This window comes from Plecotus auritus, assembly GCF_963455305.1.
Source record: "Plecotus auritus genome assembly, chromosome: 3".
Lineage (NCBI taxonomy): Eukaryota > Metazoa > Chordata > Mammalia > Chiroptera > Vespertilionidae > Plecotus > Plecotus auritus.
In genome coordinates this window covers 102,089,979-102,102,045 of record NC_137772.1, presented here as the reverse complement: position 1 = coordinate 102,102,045, position 12,067 = coordinate 102,089,979, and the positions used below count along the sequence as shown (strand labels likewise).

Here is a 12,067-nt window from a genome sequence, read left to right as displayed (position 1 = left end):
TAAGTACTCTTCATTTTGAGCTTTCTTAACAAATTATTTAATATTTGTGCCTTTGTGTAAGAAGAAATATTTTAAAATGTGAATGATAACCTTCTTTTTTTAAAAAAAATACAAATGCTAGGGTGGTACTTGTCTGTGATATGATGTGAAGGAGGTCCTTTAAAGGGGAAATTGTCTTTACTGACAGAATTCTCACCCCCTCCTTTAGGGTCTCTGAGAGCACAGGACATTCAGTACAATGGTTCTGAACTGTCCTGTTTTGACAGACCTCAGCTCAATAACTCTGCTCCCAGAGCCTGCTGTCAGTGCCACCGGGACTTAGCCCAGACCTGCGGTAAGTTCAGACAGTTACGAATCCTTTAAGGAAACCAGATAAATGACATTGAAGCTGCAAAGAACTGTTCTGTTCCTGTTTGTCCCACAGATAGGTTGCTTCGCTTGGTTTCTACTTAAAGCTAATCTTGTTAAATAGTTATTCTCTACCGTACTCAAATGTTTGGTGTATGTTGTGTCACTTAAATATTAAGAAGAAAATAATGATCAAAATTCTAAAAGTTTTCAGCAATTTTGAGCAAATTTGTCTTTGTTGTTTTGAGTCATTTGATCTAAAACACTATCAACGTTTTGTAGAGGAGGACTTTGTATCCCTTCCTTTCTACTGGGTTCACACCTAAAGTTCATGTATTCACCTTAAGGTCTTGGATTTCTTAAGGAAGATGGAGGAGAAAGCTCTATGACAGGGTTTTCCACAAACCATAATTGCCTGCTAGGTTATTGACAGAAATGAAAGTTCAGGGAAGTAATTCAAATGGGAATTGGTTCCTGATGTGGACAAAAAGGGCAAAGGTAGTACCAACTTTCTTTGCCAGTTATTTATATTCATTAACACTTACACTCACCACTGTTATCCCCATTATAATGACCTCATCTCCTCTGCAAAGTAAAATTTGATGCAGTTTCTAGAAACCTACCCTAGCCGCTAGCCTCCCTCCTCTCCTCACTTCCCAATTCTCTTGGCACCTTTGAAGCAGTACTAATATCACCCTTTTGTCTCATTCTTTAAGCGACATGTATCCCAATGAGATGTACTTATTCTGTTGGCACTGTTCAATCTTTCTTTTCAAGAAATTGCAGGATTGAGCCTTTCAATCTAATATCTCATATGTTGAATAAGGAGTTTACAACATAATTATTTTTCTAGTGATCATAACTATACTCTATTTTAGGAATATATTTAAGAATGAAATGTAAGACTTTGTGTTGTGTGGGGATCTATTTTTGCCTCTGCCTACGCTGATAATAGACTCTTAGACAGCTACCAATAGCTACTAGATCCTCAAAATGCCCCAAGCATTGTTTCCTAGATACCGTACCATGACATTGACACAATATCAGAGTGAGGGATAATTTCTTAAGATAGAAATTCAAATTTTAAATGTAATACAATAGAGCATTGTACAAACTCTGTCTCACCTGAACTTCTGTCTGAAAAGAAAGATTAAATATGTAGATAGCCTTGTTTCATGTCCTCTTAGAATGCTGAGCTTAATCCCCCCATGTTAATGCCCAGGTTCAGTACAGTTTTCCATTAAATCGCTTCCTCCTTATTAACGTGCCTTTTCTCTTTTAACTTTTTATTTTAACACTAGAGGCTCAGTGCACAATTTGTGCGCAAGTGGGGTCCCTTGGGGTGGCCTATGGAGATCGGGCCCCAGCTCATGCCCCCAGCCTCCCAGCTCCACAGCCCTCCCTGGCACCCCACCTTAGCCTGGCGCCACCCCCTCACCTGCTCCACCATCCCGTCTGCAGGGCGATTGATTGGGGCCGGGCCCTCTGCCCAGCTCCCTCAGCACCTGGGAACCGGGCGGCAGCCCCGTCCTCCACAGTCCTCCACCGCCACTGCTGGTCGCTGTCTGCAGGGCAATTGGTGGGGCAATCAGGCCCCTCCTCACACCAGCCTTAGCCTGGTGTCACCCACTCACCTGCTCCACCACCCCACTGTGGTCTCATTCTCATTGGGGACCATCAGGGCCGGCAGCGCCTCCACTACCACCTGCTGCTGGCATCGCGGACACCCGCCATGTTTTGCGCTTCCCCCTGGTGGTCAGTGCACGTCATAGTGAGTGGTTGAACTCCCAGTCAAACAACTGCCCAAGGGGACAATTTGCATATTAGGCTTTTATTATATAAGATATTTTTAGACTTACAAAAATGTTGAAAGACTGGGACAAAAAAATTTCCCCATACCTTTCACTCAGATTTCCCAAATATTAACATTTATCTCATTTGACATTTACTTTATGATTTTTATCTCTCTCTAAGTGGTGTGTGTGTGTGTATGTATATATGTATGTGTATATATATATATATATATATGTATATATATACACATATGTGTATACATATATTCATATGTGTTTTGTATATTTTGCATATACACACACATTTTTGCAAGTGTATATATACACATATATATACACTTTTTTTCACTTGCCATTTAAAAATCATTTTCAGATATGACGTCCCTTTACCCCTTATTACTTTGCTGTTTGTTTTCTAAGAACAAGAATATTTAATATTTAAGACTTACATAAAGCATGATTATTAAATCAGGAAAGTAACATTAAATCTATTGCTATTATATAATCTACAGAATATATTCAGATTTTCTTAATTGTCTCAATAATGTCATGTGTAGCAAAAGAAAACCCAGATGACACTTATTTACTTGTCCTGTCTTTTTACTCTCATTTAATCTGGAATATTTTTTTAATCTTCCTTAGTGTTTTATGACAATATTTTTTACAAACGCAGGCCAATAATTTTGTAGAATGACCCTCAGTTTGGGTTTTCTGATTTTTTATTTTTATGATTAGATTCAGAAATACCACAGAGGTGATGTTGTGTATTTCTCAGTGCGCCATATCAGGAGGTATATCTGTCTCATTTCCGGTCAGATTAACTAGGGTCACTTTGTTAAGGTGGTGTCTGCAAGCTTTCTCTGCTGCAAAATAATCATTGTTCCTGGTAATTAATGAAGCTTCGTAGGAGGTTATTTGAGATTATGTAAACATCCTATTGCTTCCAAACTTTGGCCCAGTAATTTAGCATCCTCTGATGATTCTTACCTGAGTCAGTCATTAGTATAATGGTTAACAATTGCTGGTTTTCTAATTGCATCATTCTTTCTACATTAGTTGGCTTACTGTGGTCAGAAAGAACATCCCCTTCTTTCCATTTATTTACTTTAATTAGTGTGGACTAATGGACCCAATTCAATGGGTTACAATCCTTTGCAATCATTTATTTTGATGCTCAAATTTTCCTAGATTTGGCAAGTGGAAGTCCCTTCAGGTTGTTTTATGCTCATCTTATACTTTCACTGATTGAGTCCTAGAACTAGCCTTTTCTATAAGGAATGGGAGTGCCTTTTGCTTTCAAATAATTTTGAGAAATTCCACAGTGAGCATGACACATTTGTTGAGTTAATTGGTAGTGAATCCAAGTGAGTTCCTCATGGTCATAATAACACCTATTCAGACAGCACAGGTGTGGCCTGTTTGAGAGAGATTCAGATGAAAATATGTTGGGTGTCCAGCCTGCTTAACATTAGTTTGCAGTTGCATCTCAATATATTTTCAAAAGGGAAATTTTAGTTTCATATTATTCTCCTGTTTATAAAAGTAAAGAGATAATCCTCATGTTAAATTTGAATATACATAAATATATATGTACATGTATATATATATAATTACTTCAAGCCTTTTTCTCTCTATATATGTGTGTCTTTGTATTTGCCTGGATGCTTTAGTATGTTTATGGTTTTATAAAATTAGAATTATGTGTGTATATATATATAGAGAGAAATCTAGCTGTTCACCAAATTGACAGTGTTTATTTCTAGTTTATAGGGCTAAGGAAGATTTATTTTTAAGTGTATCTAATCTCTCTTTATATCTAAATTTTTTCTTCAATAAATTTAAGTGTACAGTTCAGTGGACTAACTACATGCACATTATTGTGCAACCATCACCACCATCCATTTCCAGATCTTTTCCATTTTTCCAAACTGAAAATCTGTACCCATTATACACTAACTTCCCATTCTCCCTCCCCCAGTGCCTGGCAACCACCATTCTACTTTATGTCTCTACTAGAGGCCTGGTGTATGAAAATTCATGCACTGGAGGGGGAGGGTCCCTCAGCCCGACCTGCCCCCTCTCACAGTCTGGGAGCCCTCAGGGGCGGGAGGTGACCTGGCAATCAGGGGAAGGCGACACCCCCATCACACCTCTGCTGCTGTCACTGCTGGCAGCACAATCCTCAGCCAGCCCTAGTTACCTGTACCTCGGGCTGGCCCTGGGTGGCTGGGGTGCCGAGTGGACTGGGGGACTCCGGAGGCAGGCACGCAGAGCAGCCGGGCACCTGCCACCCCAACGGGGCTGAGGGGACTGGGTGCTGCCATCTGTGGCTGTGGGTGCCACCATCTTTGAGGGAGTGGTAGTCAATTAGCATATTCCCTCCTTATTGGCTGTGGGCACTTCCATCTTTGTGATGGCGTGAGGGTCAATTAGCATATTCCCTCTTTATTAGATAGGATGATTTTGACTACTCTAGGTATATAAATGGTTCATCATTTTTATTAAAAGATAAAAACAGAGAAAAAATTTAAGATTCATATTCCCTTTCCCCAAAAAGTTACCCAAAGGGGAATAGTTAAAGTTTCAAGAACGATGTTGAACTGGTATTAAAGAGAACATTCCCAGGAAAAGCATTATGCTTCATACCTCTGCTGTCTTTCCTAGGGCCTGTTCATTTGATCCCATCCTTGTGCTGTGATGACTCTTGCAGCATCGACCAGGTGACTCTTGGTTGCAGGGTGCATTCCCAGGCCACACTTCAGGAGAGGTAACCGGGTATTTTTTAAGCAATATAATTTCATAATGCTTGTGCAAATATGCATTACATTCATTTACCAATTTTCATGTGAAAAATTTAAAAATGTTTCATGGGGGCATCACTTTTTAATATCATTAATGCCATTCTAGTCATTGGAGGGGGCATGTGTTTGGCAAGAATTAGGTCAGTCTCTCAGGGTTACTAATATCCAATACAATATTTTTTATACTTTACCCTCAATTTTATTTTATGTTATTTTATTTTTAAATATATTTTTATTAATTTCAGAGAGGAAGGGAGAGGGAGAGAGAGATAGAAACATCAACGATGAGAGAGAATCATTGATTGGCTGCCTCCTGCACGCCCCCTACTGGGTTTGAGCCCGCAAATCCTGGCATGTACCTTTGACTGGAATCGGACCTGGGACCTTTCAGTCCACAGGCTGACGCTCTATCCACTGAGCCAAACCAGCTAGAGCCCCTCAATTTTATTTTTGCCTTATATTTATTATTTGTGACACTTATGCCATCTGCAAGTAATTTTTAGCATGTCATGTACTCATAGAATTTTAGAACAGCCTTCAAACTCAGTTAAGACCCAGGAAACTGTATGTTTTAGACATTGTATTAAGTATAACTACATTGATTAAAACTAAGTATATTAAATTTTAAAGTAATTGGAGGAATTAAGCTTATTGTATTAAAGCAAGTTTATAACAACTGGAATTCTGATAACAAATTTCTATTTCATCTAGAAATCTTGAAAGTATTGTTGGAATGTTGCATTGTAGTCGTGTATTTTCTCCCTATAGAACACTTAAAAGTCTTTTGAACATGTGTTCAGAAATGCAGGTCCAGTGGGAGAGACCATGCCGTCTTTCTTCGGGTCCCTTTCTCAGTCCATCTGTGGCGAGTTTTCGGATGCCTGGCCTCTGATGCAAAATCCCATTTATGGTGATGATATCTCCTTTTGTGACTCTTATCCTGAACTCACTGGAGAAGATATTTATTCTCTCAATCCAGAAAATGAATCCTTGGATTCAAACAGTAGTCAGGATTTGGTTGGTGGCACTGTTGCAATTCAAGCTCCTTCTGAAAACTTTACAGAAACTACTGATTTGTTTAGATACAACTCACTGACAAAACCAGTGCGAACTCAGGATGCAGTAATTACTAGAAGCCAGCTAGGTCAAACGAGTGGGGATATCATTAACCGAACCACTCAAACTCAGACATCCCTCCAGGTAAGGCAATGACTGATTTTACTGTGGACAAAGCATTGACTTTTGGAAGACCATAGGGAATGAATTCTGTTCCTACCACAATATGTGGGGGAACCTGATGAGAAGGTTTGCCATCTTTCATAACTTCTTGTGTGTTAAAGAAGAATATATTCTTTTAGTTTTTTTAAATTCATCTTTATTGTCGACAGTATTACAGATGTCCCCTTCCTCCCCCCGCCCCACATTGGCCCCCTTCACCTTGTTCCCGCCTCTCCCCAGATCTTCCCCACATTATTGTCTGTCCATGGGCTATGCATATCTGCATAAAAGTTCTTTGGATAATCTCTTCCAGCCCTCCCCACTTCCATCTCAAATACCTCATTCTGTGGCATGCTTCACTATCTCTGGATGTTTTTCATTCATCAGTTTATTGTGTTCATTTGATTCCACATATGAGTGAGATCATGTGATTCTTTTTTTTAAATTAAATTTATTGGGGTGACATAGGTCAACATGAACATATGGGTTTCAGGTATCGGTTTCTATGTTACAAGGTCTGTATATTGCATTGTGTGCCCACCACCGAAAGTCATATAGGCCAATGTTTTCCTCCTTCCCTTCCTATTTCAATCTTTTTCTTTCTTTCGCTTACCACCCTCCCCTCCCCCCCCACACACACACAAATATCAGAGCAGAGCCCTAAGAAAATCAAATTATATCTTACATGTCTGATTAGTCAGAGCATCTTCATCAAAACTTAAGCTGCTGGGAGAGAATCCTGCAACTTGACACATGATTGGCTGAAGACAGATCCTGAGGTCCCTCTGTGGTACCTGCTAGGGTTCTTTGAAATATAGCTACAAATGGCAATCTAAGGTAATGGGGCATCATTTAATGAATTCCTGAGCTGAAAAGGCAAGCCTTTTCTTAGCTGGGGGCCTTGAGAAAGTTAATAAGCCTCTCTGGACTCATTTTCTCCTCTGTAACATGGAGGTAATAATACCTTCCAGAGAGGCTGTAACAATTAGAAACAAAATACTTGGCATAGTGTCTGGTGTTTAGGTGTTCAAATAAAGGTAATTGCAAAGTTAATGATCATGACAATGATAAGGAAAATAGAGGGTGTCACCAGGCACCAATGGCCAAATCCCCAAACTCATTCTGAGTTCCTTATTTGCAATTGGATTCTTGGCTGACTCCGAATGCTGTTTAGAAGACCCCTAACATTGTAGCCACTGTGAGGAGTTACCGCCTCCCCACTACCTGTGTACCTCTGGCTAGTCTTGGACATCCAGGGAATGCAATTGTACCTGAGGCTCTCCAGAGCCACGAAATAAACTGAACTTGAGGTTGACTCTCTGCTACAGCTCTGTGTCCCTGGCATACCACCAAGTACTGGGCGAGGTGGGCACTGGAAATACACTGACAGACCAGCCTGCTAAGTAAATATCATATAAATACTAGTGAACCATATGTGTGTATATTGATTAAGGTATTACATGTGTACATATTTCCCATTGTCCCCCCACCCCACTCCCATACATGCCCTCACCCCCCAGTGTCCTGCGTCCATTGGTGTGCTTATATGCATGCATACAAGTCCTTCGGTTGATCTCTTATCTCCCCACCTCTCCCCACCCTTCCTGCTGTAATTTGACAGTCTGTTTGATGCTTTACTGCCTCTGTATCTATCTTTTTGTTCATCAGTTTATAATGTTCTTTATTATCCATAAATGAGTGAGATCATGTGGTATTTTTCTTTCATTGACTGGCTTATTTCACTTAGCATAATGCTCTCCATTTCCATCCACGCTGCGGCAAATGGTAAGAATTCCTTCTTTTCTTATAGCAGCATAGTATTCCATTGTGTAGATGTACCATAGTTTTCTAATCCAGTCTTCTGCTGATGGACACCTAGGCTGTATCCAAATCTTAGCTATTGTAAATTGTGCTGCTATGAACATAGAGGTGCCTATATTCTTTCTGATTTGGTGTTTCTAGTTTCTTAGGATATATTCATAGAAGTGGGATTACTGGGTCAAATGGGAGTTCCATTTTTAGTTTCTTGAGGAAACTCCATACTGTTCTCCACAGTGGCTGCACCAGTCTGCATTCCCACCAGCAGTGCACGAGGGTTCCTTTTTCTCTGCATCCTCACCAGCACTTGTCCTTTGCTGATTTGTTGATGATTGCCATTCTGACAGGTGTTAAATGGTACCACATTGCTGTTTTGATTTGCATCTCTCGGATAATTAGGGACTTTGAGCATGTTTTCATATGTTTCTTGGCCTTCCTTCTGTCTTCTTTTGAAAAATATCTATTTAGGTCCTTTGCCCATTTTTTTATTGGGTCATTTATCTTCCTTTTATTGAGTTGTATGAGTTCCCTGTAAATGTTGGAGATTAAACCTTTATCAGTGATAACATTTGCAAATATGCTCTCCCATACAGTGGGCTTTCTTGTTATTTTGTTGATGGTTCCTTTTGCTGTGCAAAAGCTTTTATTTTGATGTAGTCCATTTGTTTATTTTCTCTTTAGTTTCCATTGCCCTAGGAGTGGTATCAGTGAAGAAATTGCTTCAGCATATGTCTGAAATTTCTCTGCCTGTGGATTCTTCTAGTATTTTTATGGTTTCCCATCTTATGTTTAAGTCCTTTATCCATTTTGAGTTTATTTTTGTGTATGGTGTATGTTGATGGTCTAGTTTCATTTTTTTGCATGTATCTGTCCAATTTTCCCAACACCATTTATTGAAGAGACTGTCTTGACTCCATTGTATGTTCATGCCTCCTTTGTCAAATATTAATTGAGCATAGTGGTTTGGGTCGATATCTGGGTTCTCTATTCTATTCCATTGGTCTATATGCCTGTTCTTGTTCCATTACCAGGCTGTTTTGAGAACAGTGGCTTTGTAATACAGCTTGAAATCTGGTATTGAGATCCCTCCTACTTTATTCTTCTTTCTCAGGATTGCTGTGGCTATTTGGGGTCTTGTTTTGTTCCAGATGAATTTTTGGAGAGTTCTTTCTAGGTCTGTGAAATATGCCATTGGTATTTTAATGGGGAGTGCATTGAATCTATAGATTGCTTTGGGTAGTATGGACATTTTAATGATGTTGATCCTACCAATCCATGAACACGGTATGCTCTTCCATCTATTTATGTCTTTCTCTATATCTTTTTTCAAAGTCCTGAAGTTTTCTGAGTAGAGATATTTACCTCCTTAGTTAAGTTTATCCCAAGGTATCTTAATTTTTTTGGTGCAATGGTAAATGGGATTGTTTTCTTAGTCTCTCTTTCTGTAAGTTCATTATTGGTATATAGAAATGCCATAGATTTCTTGGTGTTAATTTTGTATCCTGCTACATTGCCAAATTCATTTATTTAGTCTAATAATTTTTTGATGGAGTCTTCAGGGTTTTCTATGTAGTGTATCATGTCATCTGCGAATAAGGACAGTTTTACTTCTTCTTTTCCAATTTGGATGCCTTTTATTTCTTCTTGTCTGATTGCAATGGCTAGTACTTCCAGTACTATGTTGAATAGGAGTGGTGAAAGCGGGCATCCCTGTCTTGTTCCTGTTGTTAGAGGAAATGGTTTTAGTTTTTGCCCATTGAGTGTGATGTTGGCTGTGGGTTTATCATATATGGCTTTTATTATGTTGAGGTATGATCCTTCTATTCCCACTTTGCTGAGAGTTTTTATCAAAAATGGGTGTTGGATTTTGTCAAATGCTTTTTCTGCATCAATTGATATGACTATGTGGTTTTTATCTCTCAATTTGTTTATGTGATGTATCACATTTATTGATTTGGGGATATTGTACCATCCTTGCATTCCTGGGATAAATCCTACTTGGTCATGGTGTATGATCTTTCCGATGTACTGCTGGATCCGATTTGCTAGAATTTTGTTGAGGATTTTGGCATCTATGTTCATGAGGGATATTGGCCTGTAATTCTCTTTCATTGTGCTGTCTTTATCTGGTTTTGGTATTAAGGTGATGCTGGCTTCATAGAATGAGCTTGGAAGTGTTCCTTCCTCTTGAATTTTTTGAAATAGTCTGAGGAGGATAGGTTTTAGTTCTTCCTTGAATGTTTGGTAAAACTCCCCTGTGAAGTCATCTGGCCCTGGGCTTTTGTTTGCTGCAAGCTTTTTATGACTGCTTCAATTTTTTCCATAGTTATTGGCCTATTGAGATGTTTAGATTCTTCCTGATTGAGTTTTGGAAGGTTGTATTTTTCTAGGAATATGTCCATTTCCTCCAGGTTGTCCAGTTTGTTGGAATAGAGTTGTTCATAATATTTTTAACATTTTTTTTTGTTTTTCTGTGGGGTCTGTTGTTATTTCTCCTCTTTCATTTCTGATTTTGTTTATTTGGGTCCTCTCTCTTTGCTTCTTGGTGAGCCTGGCGAGAGGTTCATCAATCTTATTTATCCTTTCAAAGAACCAACTCTTGGTTTTGTTGATCTTTTGTATTGTTTCTTTGGTCTCTATGTCCTTTAACTCCGCTATGATCTTTATTATTGCCTTCCTTCTGCTTACACTGGGCTTTTCTTGTTGCTCTGTTCTAACTCTTTGAGTTGTAGGGTTAGATAATTTATTACCATTGTTTCTTGTTTTTTATTTTTATTTTTTTTATATATATTTTATTGATATTTTACAGAGAGGAAGGGAGAGGGATAGAGAGCTAGAAACATCGATGAGAGAGAAACATCGATCAGCTGCCTTCTGCACACCTCCCACTGGGGATGTGCCTGCAGCCAAGGTACATGCCCTTGACCGGAATCGAACCTGGGACCCTTCAGTCCGCAGGCTGATGCTCTATCCACTGAGCCAAACCGGTTTCAGCTGTTTATTGTTTTTTGTAGTAGGCTTGTAGAGCTATGAACTTCCCTCTCAAGACTGCTTTTGCTCTGTCCCATAGATTTTGGATTGTTGTGTTTTCATTGTCATTTGTTGCCATGATGTTTCTTATTTCTTCTTTGATCTCTCTGGTAACCCAGTCCTTGTTTCATAACATGCTATTTCGTATCCAAGTGTTTGATTTTTTTGGATTGTTTTTATTGTAGTTAATTTCCAGTTTTATGCCATTGTGATCTGAGAGGATGCTTGATATGGTTTCTATCTTCTTGAATTTAAAGAGACTTTCCCTGTGTCCTAATATGTGGTGTATCCTTGAAAATGTTCCATGTGCACTTGAGAAGAATGTATATTCTGTGGCTTTTGGGTGAAATGTTCTGAAGATGTCAATTAATTCCATCTGGTCTAGTGAGTCATTTAGGATTGCTGTTTCTTTGCTGATTTTTTGTTTAGTTGATTTGTCCAATGGTGTCAGTGGGGTATTAAAGTCCCCTACTATGACTGTATTGCTATCAATCTCTCCCTTGATATCTTCCAGAAGTTGTTTTATGTATTTCGGTGCTCTTGTATTGGGTACATATATGTTTACCTGAGTTATATCTTCTTGTTGAATTGCTCCCTTTAGTATTATGTAGTGGCCTTCCTTATCTCTTGTTATGGCCTTTACTTTGAGGTCTATTTTATCAGATATAAGTATCGCAACCCCAGCTTTTTTCTCATTTCCATTTGCCTGAAAAATGTTTTTCCATCCCTTCACTCTCAGTCTGTGTGAATCCTTGTTCTGAGGTGGGTCTCTTGCAGACAGCAAATATATGGGTCATGTTTTCTTATCCATTCAGCTACCCTATGTCTTTTGATTGGTGCCTTTGATCCATTTACGTTTAATGTTATTATTGACAAGTACATGTTTATTGTCATATTTTTCCTTAATGTTTGTGTTTCTTCTTGCCTTTCTCTTTCTTCTTTTTACAGCAGTCCCTTTAGCATTTCTTGCATTGCTGGCTTGGTAGTGATACACTCTCTTAGCCCTTTATTGTCTGTGAAGCTCCTGATTCCACCTTCAATTTTGAATGATAGCCTTGC

The 12,067-nt window shown here is 38.9% G+C and overlaps 1 protein-coding gene across 1 annotated transcript in view; it reads left to right on the top strand.

Annotated features, from left to right (window-relative positions):
* The window catches only part of TNFRSF19 (TNF receptor superfamily member 19), a 134,307-nt gene that overhangs the window by 111,095 nt on the left and 11,145 nt on the right, over positions 1–12,067 (top strand). The window contains exons 7-9 of the mRNA XM_080659929.1: positions 209–334; positions 4,806–4,908; positions 5,743–6,142. Coding sequence (XP_080516055.1) covers positions 209–334; positions 4,806–4,908; positions 5,743–6,142 — 629 coding nt within the window. The remainder of the gene's footprint in view (positions 1–208; positions 335–4,805; positions 4,909–5,742; positions 6,143–12,067) is intronic.